Source organism: Ambystoma mexicanum, chromosome 8 (genome assembly GCF_040938575.1).
Source record: "Ambystoma mexicanum isolate Mex_15411 chromosome 8, UKY_AmexF1_1, whole genome shotgun sequence".
NCBI classification, from domain to species: domain Eukaryota; kingdom Metazoa; phylum Chordata; class Amphibia; order Caudata; family Ambystomatidae; genus Ambystoma; species Ambystoma mexicanum.
Window position 1 is genome coordinate 1,101,633,201 of NC_090929.1, and position 21,566 is coordinate 1,101,654,766.

At 45.5% G+C, this 21,566-nt stretch overlaps 1 protein-coding gene across 1 annotated transcript in view; it reads left to right on the top strand.

The window, feature by feature from the left end:
- The window catches only part of NECAP2 (NECAP endocytosis associated 2), a 325,616-nt gene that overhangs the window by 76,198 nt on the left and 227,852 nt on the right, over window positions 1-21,566 (top strand). Inside the window, exon 3 of the mRNA XM_069611115.1 lies at window positions 19,121-19,225. Within this exon, the coding sequence (XP_069467216.1) occupies window positions 19,121-19,225 (105 nt within the window). The remainder of the gene's footprint in view (window positions 1-19,120; window positions 19,226-21,566) is intronic.

The following is a 21,566-nucleotide window of genomic DNA, read 5'->3' on the forward strand; positions in this document are numbered from 1 at the left end:
TGCGCAACAAATTTGGAGATGGGAACTTAAACGAAAAATATTCCTATCGTCCCAGCATGTTCCAGGGGAACTCGACTCTGGCAGACTCACTGAGCAGAAATCCCCTACCAGAGGAACACGAATGGCAACTAAACACAGAGGCCATAGAACACCTCTTCCCCCAATGGGGTTCCCCTCAATAGACTTATTTGCTACAAGCGAAAACAGTCAATGCCCAGACTTCACATCCAGGTTCCCCCAGCTAGGATCCAAGGGGGAACGCCCTATGGATGAACTGGTCAGGGAAATTTGCATGTGCTACCCCCTCACCCCCCAACACCTCTCATGAAGAAGGTGGTGAACAAGATCCACAAGGAACAGGTGACGCTCATCCTAGTTGTTCCCATGTGGGCAAGACAACTTTGGTATCTGCATCTGCGCAACCTGGCAATGCGCAATCCCATCAAACTCCTGTGCGTGTCCAATCTGCTCACTCAACATGGGGGGGTTAACAGTGCACCATCTCAACCTCGCTCAATGAACTTGGCAGCTTGGCTCCTGAAGTCAGAGTTCGGACATCAGAACTTACCACAGAGATGTGTGGCTATCCTGAAGAAAGCACGAAAGCCTAACACTAGACACTGTTATTTTGACAAGTGGAGAATATTTGTAATTTGGTGCCAGTCTAGACAAATTAACCCCATAAAATGTTCTCCATCCCACATTCTAAATTATTTACTCCACTTGCTAGCCTCGGGGTTAGTATTCAACTCCTTAAAGGTCGACCTGACGGCTTTGTCAGCATACACTACCTCCCATAATAAAGTCTCATGGTGGAAGGTGCCCGTCATCAAGACTTTTATGGCAGGAGTAAAGAGACTTCACCCTCCCATTTCCAACCCGCCTCCAGATGGAATCTCAATGTTGTATTCGCTAAGCTCTTGGGGACCCCCTTTCGAGCCAATGCTCAAGTCAAGTCTTAAACACCTGATTTACAATACTGCCTTCTTAGTGTCTATTACTTCCATAAGAAGAGTTGGTGAAATACGAGCTTTATCAGTGCAGGATCCTTTCTTTATCGTACATAAAGACGAGCTGGTTTTACATACTCGGCCTATTTTCTCGAATAAATTCATCTCTAAATTTCACGTAAACCAGACTATTGAGCTAGGGTGGTCCTTTACTATGTAAACAAGACCAGACAGCTAAGAAAAACAGACAGTTTGTCTCCATAGCAACAGGCAGAGAAGGAGACCGCATTTCCAAGAATGCCATCTCCAGATGGATAGTCTGATGTATACAATTGTGCTATTCATGATCAAACGAGGCGCTGTCTTTCACGCCGAGGGCTCACTCCACAAGGTGTACAGAAGCCACTCTAGCTTTCATCGCAAATGTCCATCTAGATCGCATTTGCAAAGCAGCTACATGGAGCTCAGTACACACTTTCGCTTGGCATTACTGCATTGACACTCATTCCAAGACAGATACACAGGTGGGACAAGCGGTTCTAAAACCTCTGTTCTCACATCCCACCACCTTCTCCTAACACTGCTTGATAATCTATGCACCGCATTTGATCCAAGCAGATTCCACAAGCCTCAGAAGGGATACATTACTCAGTGTAATTGTATTTCTGATGCATGTATCTGCTTAAATTCACATGCGCCCACCCTTCCTCCCCTCAGAGAGAAGGCGCATGGATGCTTACAAGCTTATCTAATACGTATCTGCTTGGATACAACTGTACTCGCGCTACACTTCATGCTACCTCATGTCAGAAAAATAACATTCTGAGGAACCTTGACGCGTGAAGGACCATGGGTACAGTGGACGTCGCACTAGGGCAGTGGTCTTCAAACTTTTTTGGCCAGGGCCCCCCTGAGCAAAATTTCAGAAATGCCAAATGGACAGTATATATTGCGCGCCGTCACCTGCTCCCATCAAAGTCGCTGGGTTCCCTCATCCCACTCCTACCCAGTCGCTGGTCTCTCCCCACCCCATCACACACCCAGGGCTCTCCCCACTCTGCTCCCATCACTATCCCATGGTTCCCGCCCATTGTGCTCCCACCATAGTCCCTCGGTTCCCCCATCCCGTTCCCAACACAGTCTGAGGGCCAGTGGCGGCTGGTGAATCTTTTTTAAGTGGAGGGGCATTAAGGGGAGGTTCGGGGGGGGTTTCCCCCTGTGAATTTTTTTTTAAATAATAGGTTAAAATGTTGCATTGTAGAGCATACTTTTAACAAAAAATGGGTAAATAGCCAAACAGTTTGCAATTGTTGCTGGGAGTCCAGGGGGCAGGCATTGATATTTTATTTCTATCGCGCTCGTACACAAGTGTTTCAGAGCGTGACAAGGCAAGGGAGGGGAACAGAGGAGAATAAAACAGCGACAAACAGTGGTAGTGCAGCCAGCAATTTGCAAGTGCTACGTTTAAGGCAGCAGACAGGGTAGGTCTGATAAGTGCAGGAAGAAAGATGGTTCTCCTCAAGTTTTAGAGTGGCAGGGCGCTGTTCCAGAGGGAGGCCCCAGCCGAAGACGGAGATCTACCCCCAGCTCGTTTCTTTGATAAACGACTGACCCTGAGGGAGTTGGAGGTAGAGGAGTGAAGAGCTCGAGAGGGGAGGTATTTGCGGAGGAATAGCTTAAGGTATTTTGGACCCAGGCCCCAGAAAGCCTTGTGGACAAGGCAGAGGGTTTTGAATGATAGATGTCCGGTAAAAAGATACCATCCCTGTCCCCTGGGCCCCACTGGTCCTAACACAATGAACATGATTATGTGTATATGCAAGGCGCTGCACATTCATACAGCAATCACTCTATCATTCACATGAGCATCCATCACCATACACTCACTCATAACGCATCCATACACATGTTTAAATAAAAACAATGAACATAAACGTACCTTCTGCATTGGCCTGTGTGTGGGTGCTGAAACGGCCTGCTCCAGCTGCTCTGTCCGTATGTGCGAGGAGGCGCAGGAGCTCCCCCTCGGACATACAGACATAAAGTGCCCCAGCCAGCATTTCCAATGAGCTATGCAATGCTGGCGAAGCAAAACGCCCCAGCACTTGCATGGCTCAGTGAGCATGTGCGGCTGGGGAACTAAACTGAACTGTCAAAGGGAAACAGTGTTTCCCTTTGACAGTTCAGCCAGCCCAGGAGCACTCCATTAGCTGGATAAAGCAGCTGAGGGAGTGCTCACTGTTTCACTGGGCTGGCTCCTTAGCTCCTCCATAATGGGTGAGGGGCCACTGGGTGGGCGCCTCTTGCCATTATGGATGAGCCGCCGGGCTCGGACAGGCCTATAGGGCAATGCCTGTACCAAAAATGTAAAATGCTAGTTTGGGCCAATCAAAATGGGCCACCATTTTGGCCAATGTGGACCATTTTGATGAGTTACTTAACTATGCAGTTAGTAATGTTGACCATTGTTGCTGAATATATCACAATTTACTTACATTTTAACACAAAGCACCCCTTTGGGTACTATTGAAACAATGGGCTTCATAACTACTCTGGCGGTAGCTGTGCCGGTAAAACCGGCACGGCTGCCACTGAAGTTGCATCCGGGTCTGGCACCCGCGAATGGGCAATTACTAGGTCATGCCGAGTTAGGCGGACATGATAATTGCCCTTTCGAAGGTGCCGGTAGATCCCCATTCCCATTTGAGCCCCATATGGCTCAAATGGGAATGGGGAGCTCGGATGCACCGGCACCGTTAATAACGGTGCTGGTGCATTCGACGAGCTGAGGTCAGACCTGGCGGGGGCTGTCAAGCACCCACGAGCACAACTCTTACTATGGCGGAACGGTAGCAACGGTGCCGGTAGCTTACCAGCACCGTTGTTACTGGTCCGCCATAGTAGTAATGAGGCCCAGTCTGTGACTAAAGGAATGAATATCCATTTACAACTGTGGGCCACTTTTTCATTGTTGCCTGAGACAGTTTCATGCTTCAGCCCGCCCATGTGGGCCACCCCTGCCCATTTCTTCCAATCTAAAAAAAAAAAAAAAAAAAAAAAAAAAAAATCTTTTCATGCTGAGCTCTCAGGGCCCCCCTGGGATGCACCCGCGGACCCCTAGGGGGTCGCGACCCACAGTTTGAATACCACTGCACTAGGGATAATATTACTGGCACGCCCCTTCAATGTCCATTTTTGAGTTTCGAAAACAACTGTAATGCTCTGCAGCTTTCACTAGATGTCAGCCTATGCACAGCATGTGAATCTAAGCAGATAAAAGCATCAGAAATACGATTACGGTGAGTAATGTATACCTTCTGAGGCTTGTGGAATCTGCTTAGAGCAAATGCTGTGCATAGATTGGCGAGTGTGTGATTTTTTTTTTTTTCTTTTTTTTTTTCTTTTTTTTTTTAACAAACATAACAAGCCCCCACCCCCCACCACACCGCACCTCCTAACACCAACTCCCCTTATCCCTCCCTCCCCTACCGGCAAATCATATTGTCCGCCAAGAGTCAGTCTATGCGAGACCTAAAATTTGCAGCTTATGTGGGCAAAGTGCGATGTTGTAGTCAGCCTGTAAGAATTGCAATACCATTTCCCATTCTTTTGTAAAAGCTTGATGAGCACCTTGAATCGTGTATGCCAACCACTGTAAAGCAACAGTTCCAAACCTTCATGAACCAATCATGCACATGTGGCGGGTCCTTGTCTTTCCAATGTTGGACAATCACCGCCAAGGCCGACACCCTTAGTATGATCTGTGCCATGCGTTTGTTTTGGCCATTCTCTCTCCTCTGGGGAACCAATTCCCAGCAAAACATCTTTTATTTCCACTTGCGAATGTGTTCCAAATATTTCTCTGATGTGCTTATTAATAGTCCCCCCCACCCCCACCAACAGTTAGACAATTTTGGACAATTCCATCATGCGTGTAGCCAATCGCCTGTCCCATTACAGTCCCTCCAACACTTACCGGCACTAATTAGTTTAATCTTGTATAGCCTTTGTGGAATGTAATGCCATTGCACCATAGCCTTGTACCATTATTCTCTAATATGTAGATAACATGTAATTTGGGAATGTCCCTACATAGTGCTTGCCATTCTTCAGTTATCGAGATTCCCGGGGTCTGCTGCCATCTCTGAACATATTTCAAATTGCCTTCTTGGACCTACTCTTGAAGCAGGCGATGGGAAATGCTCTCTTGACTGGGCTCCCAGCTATTTACTTGGCTCCCCTAAAAGCAGTCAACCAAGCTGCAGCATGTCTTATTATAGGTGCGCTGAAATGTGCCCAAAACACCCCCTAGATTATGCTAACTACATTGGCTTCCTCTTCAGGCCATTCTACTGTTTATATCTGCATGCAACACCTATAAAACAGTCACAAGTAGCACACTAGCATAGCTAGTGGCTAAGCTCCACTTTTGTGGTGGCACACGCTCCTCACACAGCAAATTGACCAGCTGGCTTGAATTGCTACTCACTTGAGGACCCGCAAACAGTCCTTCTCTTTTCACCCACCCACCCTTTAGAACAACTTCATCCCGGTATCTGCTTGGAATGCCCCCACAAATCTCCAATTTTGCAAATCTCTTAAAAGGTGGCTTCTTCAACGCTTGACCAAGGACTAATCTCTGTGGACGTACAACCCAACTCTGAGATTGCAAGGCACATTACTTAAAAGATTCCAACCTATTCGCTGGCTACCAACACTGTGTAGCGCTCTGTTTCTCTCGAGCTAGGTCTGCGGTGTAAACCAAATACAAATAAAACGGCTCCAAAAACCACCTTTTGGATAAACCAGGGTTGTTTTGGTGTTGGCAGGTATTATAGAAGTTCTCTGCCAACCTTAGGAAAACTTGTTGATGAAAGAACTTGCACAGGTAATCTTTGATTCATGGGATCCTTTCCAATTGTATATCCCAGTAGTTAATGGGGAGACTGGTGGTTGATCATCCATCCTGCACTCTGTGTTCTATTAATGGTATGACTCCTTGATATAGTATATACCATACGAAGATTCAGTATACAGACTAAGTGGCTGATCTCGTGAATGTATTGCTGGCAAATCCTTGCGCAACACATTAAGATGGATTTCTAGAATTTGGCCTGGTGGACAGATTTTAGGCCACCCTAGTTATAGTGAACGGGGTAACTGAGAGGTTAGCCAAAACCTAATCAAGGTAGAGGAGAGGAGTCGAGACTATATTTGGAAGAGTGTAAGTGAGTTCATGGGTCCACAACGAGTCCACACAGTGAAGCACACAATAATTCAATTTAGACAGACAAGTACAAAAATACTATATTTATTCTAGGCCCAAAACATAAACTAGGAAATGAGACTAGCAGGTGACATTACACAACACTCAATTAGCAACCTATATATGATATGTTATTTATAAGGTGCTTAATACCCAGAGGTTTCTAAGCGAGGACCCGGTGATCGAACCTGTGTTGCTCCATGTCATCTTGTTTACAAGGTGAGCACGTTTCCTCTGAGCTATCCTCCCCAGATATACAGTCACCTTTAGGTTCTTAGAAATGCATTCAATAAATTATTCAACAAAAAGTAGGTAAGTGACACAGTTGGATGGAAGCAAGTCGCAAGAAATATAGCCTAACTTTATAGGTCCAATCCATATAGTATGTGGGGCCTTGTGCTCAAAAGTCACAAAGCTTCTTTGCAGGAAAAGGGTCTGATGTAGGAAGAGTTCTTGCGTTGGTGAAATGTTCCAGAGAGATATTCAACAAAGTTGCTGGTAAGTAAAATGTTGCTATATTTCAGGTACAGCTTCTTTTAGACGCGAGGAGCAAAAAGCGATTGAATGGGAAAACTAAAGTTTGTTCTAAGGAGAACATGGGAGACTAATTTGCTCAGATGACTAGCTCAGTCGACTGGGGGTCGCTGGAGGTAGGTTTTCCTGCCGTTGGTTCCAGTGGAAAGTGCCCAGGAGCTGCGGGTGTAAAGGTTCTTCCATCAGTTTCAGTAGCAGAGTTGAACCCTTGGCGATCAAGAAATGCAGCAGGCACCAATGCAGTCCTGTTAAGGGCACTTCACCAGATGGGGGAAGGCAAGTTCCATTGACGGTCACGGCGCACACGCAATGGCAGGCGTCTCTCCAGTTGCGGTTGAAGGCCTTCCAGAGCAGGATCCCTTGAAGCTGGGAGACTGAAATTCAGCAGGAAGGAGAGTTCTAGCTGGCGACTACCAAGTTGCAGCGACAAACGTGAAACAGCGACTGTTATGCAAGGTAGCCCCCTGGAGAGCTGGTCAGCCCAACCGGGTGGTCCAGGGACATTTCCAAAGGCTCAGGACGGCTGTATCCTCGAATGTGCCGAGACTGGTTGGTCCCACCAGTCTAATGGTTGAAGCACTGCACAGGGCCTACACAGATCATGTAGACAGCAATGCTTCACCGGGCCAAACGGAAAGGATGCTGCTCCTCCTTGGGAGTCGTCCATGGATCTTCAGTTGGCTGCTCTTCTACATAGGGTACTTGGCTCCAATACTGATCTGGAGAAATGGTTGCAGGAGTCCTCTTCCTATCCGAAATTCTGGCTGGAAGCAAGTCCAAGCCCACCAATGTTAAAGGTATCTGCACCATTTAAACAGCCAGCAGTGGTCCAATCGGGGACCACTGTGGGTTTCACTCATGCAACACACCTAGACTCCCAGGCACCATGGATGTGGAATGGGACCAGACTCTCACTCCCTTCCTGGGCCATGCACACAGAAAGGCATCACTCGCCTGTGAAAGCAGAGTCTTTCCTGGGCAAGTGGATGACCTTCTATGAGATTTACTGACGTGGCAAGGTAGGACAAAGGGTATCGGGTAAGAAAATCACGGCAAAAATGTTGCCGTCAAAAAAAATTGTGGCAAAAATGCTGTGGTTTTGCCCAGTAAAGGTGTACCCCATTATAACATTTAAGGGGAACGGGGTTTGCAGGGATGTCCACCGCATCCTTCACATGATTGTGGCGCAAAAAACCACAGCCTTTTTGCCGCGATATTTTGTATTCACGGCCATTTTTGCTGCAATTTTAAGACATGGAACCGGACAAAGGACAAACAATATCGCCAAACAACAAGCGCACATCTTGTGGCATGTTCATTTTAGGGCACTAGCCATGTTCAGTAGCCATATGTGGTAAACGTGAATGTGCACACTAGAAATTAAACAAAAATGGTAAGAATATATTTGCTGCCACCAGCTTGTCCATGGGCACACATAAAAGTAACAAAAGAATCCCAAGTGTAAAAGACTGGGGTGATACAAAGTATCTCCACTGCATTGTAAGATGCTGTGTGCACTTTTAAAAAGTTACCAGAAAGGTAAAAAGACAAAAGGGAAGCCTAGTTCCCCAGTACTGATGGTCTGAAGGACTGGTCAGTTTTCCCATAACTAAAATGAGCAAAAGGACAGGACTTCCCTGTAAAAGTCAGGACATGTTCAGAAACGAAAATAAAAGGTTTGGGGGTCCATAGAACTATGGAGGCAAAGATGCTAAAAGAGAAATATTTCCTAACGCAACCTTTCACTGGAAATTCGTAAGAACATGACTTCCAGTGTGGTTAATAACCTTGTAGTATTAAACTAAACTCTTGGATGCCTTATTCAGGGTTGAGCACTACTTTAAAGAATTTGGATATGGTTGTTTCAATGTTCTGTTTTCATACACCCTTGTTCTACTCCACACATGCTACTCGTACTAATTATGTAAACAAACCACTCCCATTCAGTTTGGATAAAATGGATTTTCTATCATGGAGCTGGAACAGGGGAATTTCCTCAATTTGTCGTGCAAAGGTTGCACTATACTAACATTCCTTTTGAAGCTTTTCGTTTGGGGGAGATGACGGAAGTTAAAGAATCCCAACACTGTATTCCCAATATTGTATTCCATTATGAGTATGACATTTCACTTCAATAAGAGTAACGTTTTCTTTAAGTGTTAGCACATGGAAGATATTATTGACCTACTCTCAGCCAATTGGAATGCTCAGAATGGAGTCAATAGCTACTATTGATTAGCTTAAGGAGGATTCGGGGAAATGGAAAGCATTGCACCCAATGCATGCTCATGTTAAAAAAACTTTGCAGTTCAACCATTAAAGTGCATAAAACCACATCTATTAATCACGCATTTTGTTCATTTACTTTACCCAATATTAAAATAACGTGTTACTCTTAATGGCTTTATGAACGCAGGGGGAGTCCTTGTTACTTGGGATAGTGACCTGCCCACAAGTTATGGCCGGAGGTTAAATGAACTCTTGCTTCATATGAAAGGCTATAGGAGTCATGTCTGTGGCTAGCCAGTACTGCAAGTTGCAAAAGCTGCAGTGAAACCCCCTTTTCTGTAAATTGTAATCAGTGCAGGATGAATATGTGGAAAAAACAGGGCATTGGTCACAGTGCACTAAGTAGCTATAATGAGACTTGGCACTCCTACTTGCTGATGCGAAATTGGGGAACCAGCCAAATTGATTTCCTCAGTGTGAAGTTTCACATCTGCTGAATTTTTTACATTGATGTTCATATCTTAAAAATGTGGGTACATCTTGTTATGCAAAAAGTCCTTTGCTGTTGCTTTATGGATTATTCAAACCTTTGTTTATTTTTATGAATGGCCGCAGCAAGACTTTTGCAGCGCTGTAGCCTCATATATTACATGACTGGTTCTAAGCTTTTTTTTTCTTTGTCGTAATAATTTCCGGTGCAAGTTTTTATTCGCCTTGATAAATTGTTTACAGTAATGTATCTCTTGGTAAGTGTTCCGTTCTCAGTGATGCAATTTTTTCTCCAGCCTTTATTTCAGATGACTTGTGTGTGGGATTTGTTTGTATCAGTTTCAAAGTATAACCTGTCCTTTCAGTGAAATACAACTTGTGTGTGTTGGAGAAATGTTCCCTATTTGCAACTTTGCCTCCATTGATTTCAATGAAACCCCAGCATATTTCCTGGCTGCAATGAACCGTGTTTATGAAATCTTTCTTTTTGGGTGCACTATTGTGCTGCAACATATATATGAAAGCGCACTGAGATTCCATCTACTTCCGGATGAGATGTCACAGGAGTGGGGGAACCTAGGACACTACTACATTTTTTAGAGGAGATGCGTCTGCTCTGCCAGGATGGCCGAGCCAAAAAACAATTAAGAGGAGGAAACCATACACGAAGACAAGGGAGAGGAGGAAGAAGAAAATGAGGAGGGAGCGGGCACAGGGGCAGGAAATATGACCAACGACACATCCAGAAGGTTGCTACGCTCTGGCAAATGGACCATGAGACCATGAAAGAAAGTATGAAGATGAAAGTCAATTTGTCCAACCACGTCCTGACCAAAAATCAATACAAAATACTTGGTTCGGGATTTTTTTTCCCAATGGAACATGTCCTCAACAACTACAAACTTTCGCAACATCCTTTCCTCCCACTCCTCCCCACCTGAAGAACCATTTTTCTCCAGAACATCCCAGGAGAGCGTCTCATGCTGAAAATAAGTCCCGAATTCTAATTTTGTGCGGGCATCATTGGGCCATATATTCTGATTGCAGGTATGCTAGTACTGCCCCCCCCATTCCTTCTGGACTAGCTCTTGGGTCCCCTGGAGCTTGTGTGTTATCCATTCCATAGTTACCAGTGCCCACACTTTCAGAAGCCAGTCATATGTCGTGGGCGCAGCCCTTTGTTTCCATTTCTGGGCTATTGCCAGCAAGGTCGCAATCAGCAGACCCATGAAGCACCCCTTTTGTGGTTTAGACAGAATCTTTGACTTTGTGTCCCCATCCTGCATAGCCAGACCTTCATCATTTGACTCTTTACCCCATCCCAGAAGCCGTGTAACTCCTGACAGTCCCACCAAATGTGCCTCCAGCTTCTTACCCTTGTACAGCCTCTCCAGCACTGATTTGACACCTGCGGGTACATTGACTTCAGTGTCTCCGGCATATCGTGTCATTGCACCACCACTTTTACCCACATTTCTCTCATCTGGATAGCCCTCGCCAGCTTGGGTATGTCTTTCCCTAGACCACCCCACCTTGCCCTGGGGATGTCCCCGCGCCCCTCAGTGTTGTCTCCCACTTTATCATGCAGCTCCACTGGAGCTCTTCTGACTGAACATTTATAAATTTATACAGAGATGAGACCAGTTTTTCCGCTCCTGTGTTGGTCAGTGTATATGTTTCAAAGGGGGTAAGGTCTCTCGTCGTGGCTTGCACGATGGCCGGAGACGTTAGCCAGTGCCTGAATTGTTCATATTTAAATCGGTCTAAGTCTCCGAGGCCTAAGAGTGGTTACAGTCCTCAAATGACCTGATGTTCTATTCATGGAACGTATCCCCTATTTTAGTACATCCTGCTAATTCCCACTTCTTGGAGACCCCCTTGTCCATTTCCAGGGGAAACTCTGGGTTTCCAAACATGGGTTTAAATGGGGCGTGGGTGTCTGTTAGGACGCCTCTAGTAGATGGCTCATCCCAGGTGTCTAGTGTTGGTTTTATCACTACGCTGATGCATACATTAGAGTGCCTGTATTGCTTCCCTTTCCACAGGGTCTCATCCAGTGGGGCATATTGTGAGGCCCATATTTTTTGTGGTTCTCCTGCTGTCCATTCCTTTATTACCCACAGTTGCGCTGCTTGGTAGTATTTGTGGAAATGTGGCAGGGCGAGTCCTTCCTCATGTATTGGTGCTGTCAGTACTGTTTTAGCTACTCTCTGGGGTTTTTTCTCCATATATACGACATGAGTGTCTTAGTCAGCGCTTTAAAAAAGGAGATGGCTATTTTTGTCGGGATGGCCTGGAAATAGCAAAGAAGTTTAGGGAGGGTGTTCATTTTGTATTGATGTCATTCTGCCCCACCACAATATCATTAGGGGGTTCCATCTTTCTAGATCTCGTTTAATTCTCTCCAAGAGCTGTGGGTAGTTTTCCCCATGTTTGTCTGTTTACTTTCAGCCCCGATATTGCTCTGAAGATTTCTATTTGGTGGATCGCCTCCGGGAGTGACCGCATTGGATCCGTAAGGGCCAATGACATGTCAGCGTACACCACTACCCTGTGGGACCACCCTGCCATTTCTATGCCTTTCAGTATGTAAGACTCTTAGTCTGATTAGGAGGGTCTCGAGGTAAATGGCATACAGAAGTGGTGAGAGCGGTCAGCCTTGTTTTGTTCCCCTGGAGATCTTGACTTCCCCTGTGACTTCCCCATTTATTGCTATCCTGTTGGCAGGAGAGTTAAAGTTCGCTTGGACCATTTTTATGAATCTATCCTTCATCCCCCATATGTCTTAGTATACGGAAGAGGAGCAACCATTCTACTGTCAAATTCCTTTTTCGGCATCTACTGAGAGCAACACTGCAGGGGTCTTGTTTATGCCCATCCTTTCCACCAGATGTACGATTCGTCTTGTATTGTCATGGGTTTGCCTACCTGGGATGAATCCCGATTGGTCTTGGTTAATCGGGTCTGGCAGCAGGGGAGAAAGTCTACCTCCAAGGATTTTTGTATATAGTTTGGAGTCTAGGTTGATAAGGAGAATCGGCCTATAGGAACACGGTTGAGTTGGATCCTTCTCCTGTTTGTGGAATATCGGAACCTTAGCTTCATTCATGGTCAGTGTGATTTTCCCAACCTTGTCAAGAACGGGGTCAGGCTCTATGCATATTACTTATAGAATTTGGGGGTGTACACGTCGGGACCTGTGGAATTATTTGAGGGGAGCCCTACAATGTCCTTCTTTACCTCTTCTTCGCTAATTTCCCTGTGTTTACTCTTATCCGTTTTGTTATGGTCATCGAGTTTAGATGTTTCATGTTCTTTGCCCCCTGGTTCGTCCGGCTTGTAGAGGGATTGGTAGAAATGTTTAAAGACCTCTCCTATATCCTCTGTCCTCGTCTGCATCTCTCCCCATTTATTTTGAATTCTTATAATCGTTAGGTTATGCTGTTTTGCTCTGTCTGGCCAAGAATTTGTCGGGCCTTATTGGCCTTCTTGTATTACCTGTGTTTGAGGTATAGCAGACTCTTCTCTGCTTGTTTCGTACTAATAATTTCTAATTGGCCTTGTCTCATGGCCTCATGGCCTTCAACCTATTACTGGGGTTTCTGATCATTTTCCTTTGAATGTTGCTAAGGTTCCCCTCCAGATCTTTCCCATTGGAGCCTCTGCTTATCCTTTGTCGCCTTCAAGGTAATCATGTGGCCCCTCATCACTGCCTTAAAGGCCTCACAGACGGTTCCAAGTCGAACTTTTTCTGTGTCATTGTGAGTGAAATACTCCATAATCTTATCTCGTATGTTTTCTAAAATGGGGTCTTCGAGTAGTTCCTGCAGAAGTTTCTACCTCCAAGTCCCTTTTTCTTGCCTGACATAGAGATCTCCACCCATAATGGTGCATGGTCTGATATCGAGATGGGTCCCATGTCTATTTCCTGGACCTTCCCCCAATAGCCCCACCGCCAAAGTAATGAATTCTGGACATTGTATTGTAGACATGGAAGAAATGTGTGTACCTGTTCTGTTGGCCTCTGCGCTCCCTCCATACATCACAGAGCGCCAGGTTTCCCATCTTTTGGCAGAGATTGTTTGTAGGTGCCCCTGGTGTCCCTTTCCACTCCTATCAATGTCTGGTTGCCAGGCTAGATTTAGGTCCCCTCCCAGGACAATCTCTCCTTTAGCGAATTCTTCTAGTTTTACCAAGGTCTCCCTCATGACGCCGTCCTGTCTCATGTTAGGTTCGCATATAGCGGCTAGCGTTGGTGGGTACCCTTCAAGTGTCACGTTTGCGAAGACATGTCTTCCAGTTTTGTCTATTTGTGTGTCTCGTACCTGAATCTTCAAGTCTTTACGAAATGCCTTTTTCTCTGTAGCGTTGGACTGTATAGAGTGCCTATAACCCTTTAGGTACATTTTTGCTTTATCTTTTGGCCTTATATGCATTTCTTGTAGCATTAGAAAATCGGATCTATCCCTACGGAGGAAATTCTCCACCTTTTTCCTTTTTACCAGGGCGTTTAGGCCCCTCACATTAAATGTTAATATTTTCACCCCTCCATCTGTTTTTCCTTATTGCCAATCCTTCCTGTCCTCTTGTCTCCGTACCTCTTCCTCTCCGGTGGCTAACCCCATACCCTCCAACTTGTGAACCGTTCAACTCCCTAATAACTGTCCCGAGGAGGGCCCCGGGAACTAAGGTTGCCTGGGCGACGTGCCCAACACTCCTGGCCCTCTGCTTACTCGGGATTAACTGAGAGGGGAATACTAAACCCCACATTCACCCCCGTCTTTTCACCCGGAGTCCGAAGATGGCTCCCGGCCAGGCTGTAGGAGCGAACAGGTCTTTTGGAACTGTTCTCTTCTGCCTCTTCCGGTAACTGCCACTTATCCCCTGATGGGAGTCCTGTACTCTTTGCCGCCGGAGAGGGTTCGGCCCATACCTCTGCCTCATTTCGTAACACTGTTATGTCTCTTTTTGGGGTAAATCGTCTTCCATTCCCATGGTCTCCTCCATGCACCTTCACTGGACGCTCGTTTTCCCGCCTCTCCTTATCAGATATTTAAGATGCGCATCCCATCCTCGCAGGAGGTCACTCTGTACTGTTTGCCCTCCCATGCGATAGAAGCCTCAAGAGAAAGGTCAATTTTTACGTTATCTGCTTCTCTAGCAGTTCTTTAAACACCGGGGCCATGTCCCTCCTTTCTTGGAGCGTTACTTGGGCAAGGTCCTGGTACAGCTGAATTTCTACTCCATCTGATGTGGTCCATGCCTCTTGCTTTCCGCAGAATGCGTTCTTTTTTGTGGTATGAGGAAAGGGGCAACCGGCACATCACTGGGCCTTGCACCCGGCTCTCCTGTCATCCTAGGGCCCACCCTATGAATCCTGTCTATCATGATGTGCTCTTCGTTCCCACTTTCCAGAATGTCCTTAAATACCGGTCGCCTGCTTCCTTGGAGGTCCTTATCTTGCACCAATTCCACCATGTTTTCAATTTGAATGTTAGACCTACGTGAGAGGTTTTCTAGGTCCCCACACTGGAGCTCTAAATTGTGTGTGAGGCGGTGCACCAGACGTTCCTGTGTCTCATTGCGTTGCTTTGCTTCTTACTCCAAGTTTTGGACCACCCTTTCCAGTGTGTCTGTGCATTCTTCTAATTTGGCTTTGTCTGTCCTAATTTCGTGTACGCTTGTTTCGTTTCATCTTTGATCGATGCAAACTGATCCTGCACTGTGGTCCTGAATTTCTCTTGAAGATCCTTGAACCAGACCTGCATGTCCTCCTTCATAGCCGCCATTTCCTGTGAGTGAGTAGGTTCATGGTCACACGAGGTACCCCCCTGGGCTTTCCTTTTATTGGCGATGTGGTTGTCGGTGGGCCAGAGCTGGATCAGGCTTGGGTCTTGTCTCGGAGCGTGATTCTGAGGGGTGGCATGCCCCCTTTTCCTCTTGATTTGGGCATCTACACACTTTTATAAAGTCTCTGCCCCTTCTGCATTACCCCCCACCGCCGTCTTCGCCTGCTGGGGTTATGACCTGCGCTCGGTTTGCTCCCTTCGAATGTCTCCAATGGGTTTGCTAGGTCCGGGCGACGCCGGATTGTGTCCTTTGCCCGATTCCCCTTTTTCTCTCTGCTTTCACTTGAATGTGGGGGAAAGGAAGGGAGAGGAAACTGGTCCTATACTGATGCAGATGTCTGCCCCTTGTATGAAGGATGACCTAGGTAGCCCGGACAAAGCTGGTGTTGAGGGCTGACTCTGTTGGTGCTGCTGTAGCCCTTAATGTGACGACTATATGTCCTGATGGTCTTTCCCATACTGACAAAGCCTCTCATACGAGGAACAAAGATGGCGGGCGTCTCTGAAGCCAGACGCACTGCACGCTTTCACCGCATCCAATGAGAGAGCACGTCGGATGTCCGCGGACATCACGCAAGCTGCTTGCCCAATCACCGTCCTGCCCGCGAAGCGAACAGGGAAGTGTGTCCGCGAAGCGAACACAGATATCACTAATTTTTTTTCACTTACATTTTTGTAATTTTTTTAAAAACTACTGGACGGATTTCCACCAAATAAAGCAAAGCACACTTTCGGGACCAAGCCGCCGCTCCTGCCGCAAATGTGGTGTAAATCCGTCCAGCGGTTTGGGCTGTAGGCGTGAGCAAAGTTTTCTTCCCATTATGTCTATGGGAAAAACCAAAAGTTTTGGGACCCCCCTCCTATAACTTTTCCCCCCTGGACGAATCCTCACCAAACTTTGCAAAAAAATTCAGAGTGGGCCATATACTTTTTTTGCAAAGTTTGGTGAGGATTCGCCCAGGGGGAGCGAAGTTATAAGCCGCCCAAAAAGTGCTCTTCCTATGGAAACACCAATTTAACCACAACTACATGGCCACTACCGTATATATATATATATTCTTAATATAAAACGATCTTACTAGAGCAATGATATGAGTTGATATTGCACTATGCACTTTAAAAAACAATTGCTGCTAGGACCACATTCCCATAGAATCGTCCCTATAGAGTCATAACACCAATGACTGTTTAAAATAGCACTATGCACCCTGAAAGACTACCTGCTGCTAGAATTCAATGGCGGGCTACGGAGCTCATAGGAGGTGGGATCTTGTGCAAGGTCTTTGGATGTCCGAATGTACGATGTCACGCAGTGCACAGTTTGGGACTGTGTGTCACAACCAACGTACTGGTTAATATGGAGCAACATGTGGGTCATGCCCCATTAGCTGTCCCTTAACAATAGATGGTGTGTCAGTCTATAGTACATTGCATTTTGTGATGGGCTGCTTTGCGTTTCCGTTGGGGAAATCTCGAATTTAAGGATTGTCATTTCGAGTTAATCTCAACTCGGTGCCCATGATAAGGGAGCGCTTGGCACGCACATATATTACCTGGGACACTGTCCTTTTATTTTATTTCTAAGCAATGTCACCCGTGTTAGTGTGCAGACTTTTCCAATACAGCTAACATGTAACAATTGGGATGTTGTGATAACTGAAAGAATTTTCATAAGCCTAAATGCTGATATTTATCGATGCACTGATTTATTGTTTTTATTGCCGTGACTATGATGGACTGTTGATAATATGTATGTTGACGTATTGGTGGGCAGCATACTGCTCCCTTTAATGGGATTGACATGTAAAGATGGTGGAGAGATTCTCTGTATTGTACCAAGGCTCGTGCTGAGTATCCTGTGAAACCAAACACAAATGACAGATGCATGATTAAGAGCCAATCACAGCCCGCTGTCAAACAGAGACCTTTCTCTCATCCTACTACGCTAACTGTTTATTTCAATCTGTCACCTTGGGGTCAGGCAATGTGGACAAGCAACAGGTTTATTGCGAAACACGTTGTTGGGATACCACCACACCTAGGCCTGTTGTGGGATTGTACCCTTTTTTCCTGTATCTAATGAATTTGTTATACTTTCTTCTTGACTCGGCTGACTATTTGTGGATTCCAGCCTCTGGCAGTGCGACTCGAATGCTGGCTTGGTTACTAGCTGTAAGAAGATAAATATTTTTAACAGCAATAATGTTATGTGCAACACCATATGCTTCTTGAGGTACAAGTCCTTTCTCATGCCATCTTATTTTTGGGTAGTCTTTCTGCCTCTGAGGCCAGAAACTACTATATAAGGTAATGCACTTTTGTAGTATCCAGCATTGGATTCTGGGCCAGTGCGTTGCATGACTGGAACTCATTGAAACTTGGATTGTCTTGTCCCAATCCACATTTTACAGAGGGATATCTGTTGCTGTACACATGTAAGGTAGCTGTCTGTCTGTGATTGGACAGCTACTACCTGTTTGAATGGTGTAGGTCCTTCCCACTGGCCCTCAGCCTGCACTTTGATAAGTGCAGATGGTTGGGAGCAATTCTGGTGGTCAACCACTGGAACCAAGATTGAAAAGAAAGAAGCTTTTGATGGACCAAAGCATTGCCAAAGCTAGCCACTCGGATCCCTGGGACCATCTTCGATGACTAGAGAATGCTTTCATCTGTCCCTTTCTCCTCTATGCTGGTGGGCCTAATCCGTCACGGATCCTGCACCACCCTCCTGCCATTAGGGGACTGTGTCCCTGGGGGCTGATCATGCATCGAAGGGGCCTCAACCCTGCACCAGACATAGTTGAGCCTACAAGTCAGAAATTTGGCAGCTCCTCAACTTGTCGCAGAAACAGTCCCCTGCAGCAGCTGCTCCCTACTTTGAAAAGGGGTTCTGTCTGGAGCCTGTTTCAGAGCCGCCAAGAACCAAGCCTGCCTGAACCTGACAGGGTTTCCTTAGCCAACTCTCTACATCTACAGTGTCCGAGGGCTTGTCCGTCATCGGAATAGCCGCAGTGGTCTGTCAAGGATATCTTTCCTGTCCAACTAATGGATCTCTGGAACCGTCAGCTTTGGGAGGTTGGGATCACCGCTAGCCTGTTCACACACCAGTTTCTACCTCTAAACATGGACCCCTCCCCATCCCTCCTGCCCACTACTCCCATTGGATCACCTGCAACTGGACCAAAGGTGCGAGTATTTGCCGGTAGCGATTCCTTCTTATCTAGGGATCCTAGTTTGTTGGATCTGAGATCAGGGGCCGAGTATATTTACCATTCTTGATGCCTCCTTCGCCCAATAGGGTTTGGGCTACAGGCCCATACAATCCCTAACACTCCCTGTTGTGTATGTATGGATACTTTTGTGTGTAGTTGGTCATGTTTTTCATTTTTATACGTGCATGTGTCTTTGGTGTAATGAACAGTATATTTATACAACTGTGTGGCTGTCCAATACGACAATGTGTTAATTGTACCAACATGCCAAACCCCTGATTTCGAAAGTCTAAGCCTTTACTCTCAGCCTTGCTACCCAGAAAAAGAGTTTGGTTAGACCAAGTGTGAAACACCCTTGCTTACCCACTTTTTGATTCTGAAAATTCCACCAATGGAGACTACTTTTCTTTTTTGTCTATGTGCATTTATCTTTTTGAATTATAGTTCCACCCCCCAAACGATAATTCCTTCCTGGTTGCATTGGGACGAATGGCTACGCTAATGTCGCCGACCTGTTCCCTTGCATAGGATTGTCAGGATTTTTCAGTTGCACCCTTTTGTACAGTTTCTCACGTTGGACTCTCTTGACAGGAGAGCTGTTTGCCCAGGCTCCAGTGGAGCAGTTTCCTGGCATCGCTGTGGAGAGCGTCACTGATTCAAGCCGATACTTTGTCATTTGCATCGAGGATGGTAACGGTATGTACTACACCTTCTTACTTGGCAAATATGTTTGTCACTTGTCTTCAACCTTGCTTCCGCTTTCCCTTTGTGAATTGATTGCCTTCTTTTTCCCTTGCACTACATAATTTTCTCATACCTCTCCTTACCGCGTTCCCTCTTACACAGCCACTCATTTCTTTTGTTGCTCCTCCAACACTCCACATTTTTCTACCGATCCTCCCCCGCCCCACCTCGTACAGTCTTCATTCCCCAAGCTCCAGTTATGTATGTTCTTTCAGCATCCTGTGGCCAGTGCTGTGGCCTTTTGCCGATACAAAATGTATTCTTCTGTTATCTATCTTCCTTCCTTTCGCTGAAGTACTTCACTCATGTCTAAAGCCCGACGCCTTCCGCTCTACACAAACATCCTTCACATTTACAAGCTTAATTAGCATGCACCTTGGCATAGAAGCTAGCTAAGTAAAGACTACCCCTGCCAGCAACCATCGCGCATCCAGCTTTTTCATTGACTCTGGCCCAAGTACTTGATCTCGCTACTTCATACCTCTTTTTCTCCAACTCAGCAGATGGACTAATGATTTGCCTCTAGTTTGGGGGTTCTGAAATGTGTGTGCCCTTTGCATCTCTCTGCCCCTCCCCCATATGAGTTACCTGAAGTGCTTAGGGCAGTATTCCGCAACATTCAGCTTGCTACAACTCCTATGATCCATCACTATTGACATTGCTGCTAGGGCTGTGTTGAGGGAATTTTCCTAAAGGCCACTTGAGGTAAGACTCTGTAAAACTATTCCTTGGTATCTTGGTCCCCAACTCTTAGTATACGGCTGTACTACCAAACGGATCTGGTAGAATGCCAGACTAGCCCGGCTTATCTTGGGAAAAGAATGTGAGCTGTACAGAAGTACACTGAACCCAGTCAATACAATAGGCCAAAGAAACACATCAAAATATATGTATTTTATGTGCACAGGCAGGCAAGTAAATACACTTTTTTTTTTTTTTTTTTTGTAGAGAATCAAACACATGGGAAATGTCAACAATACTTTTCATAGGTGACTGCTTCAATTGTATTTGCTGGCGTTTACAATTGTTAGAGAATGACACTAATGACGGTTCTACTGTATTACTAGTAAAGATGCACACTTGAATAGATTATAGATAAACGGTAATGGCATTTAGATCATAACGTCACAGCAGACAGTCTCTGGGAAGGAAAAGGATGGTTATACACACTTGAACAGTTTTTGACTTCTAGTAACACCTTTTAAGGTGTCTTAACGCTTTGGAAGTCCAATCCCTAACTAGCAAAAAGTAAGTGTAGAAGTGGATGCAAAGTCTTATGTAGCAGCTGGAAAGGCAAAGTGATACCTTAGCAAGGCATACATTAGTTTTGCAAAATTGATTAGCCAAAATTGCGAAGTAAAAACAATTGATTAGCAAGCCAACCTAAATGATTAGCAATTTTGATATCTTTATTATTAAACTGACAAGCAGTTAATTGGAACATGGCAATTGCCTAAATAAGGCGCAGTTTCAGCTAACAAAATGTTTTACAAAGGTAATCTCTGGGCCTTTTTAACAGTGCAGCGCAGGTGCAATTCATTTATCACATGGATATCCAAACAACGTTTAAAAGGCCTAATGCCTGCAGGTTGCTATCCGTGAAGGACAACTTCTAGCAAATGGCTGGGAATAATGCATCTCCAGCCAGTCATCGAGCAGGAGAAATATCATAGCACAGAGCCCCACACTGAACACAGCTTCCAGGCAAATGCCTTCTAAATGCTCTTTGAAGCGCGAGACGGCAGCAAATCCCTACAGTGCAGCGGCTCCAGGGCCTTTCAACCTTTTCAGTTGAAAGTGGTCCAAGCCTGGGAGGGTCCACCAGCAACTGTCCCCGTGTTGGTAGTCAGGAATCCTATGACATTGAAACATACTTCTTATATTCCATACTTTAAATGCATACTTTGCAATGCAGACATTACACATAAGCTGCATTTACTGGAGCCCTTCAGGCCATCACCTTCCCCTTCCCTGGGCCTCATCGGTTTCTAAAATGGTCGCTGTCTTGAGATAAGCTATGAAACAAAGCTGTATAAAGCTATGGATGATCTAAAAGAAGAATTTAAGGAAAATGAAAAATGTTGTTTTTTTTTGTTGGTTTTTGTTGGTTTTTATTCGTTTTTAAGCTGAGTGTATATCTTAGTTTCATTGTTACAATATATTATGTAAATGTGAATACGTTTGTATATATTGCACATGTTTACAAATTTGTAGAAGTGTTGTTCCAAATATTTGTAAAGGCGCATTGTGCCAAACACAAAAAAAGGGTCATCACCTTGCCTTTTCAGCTGGG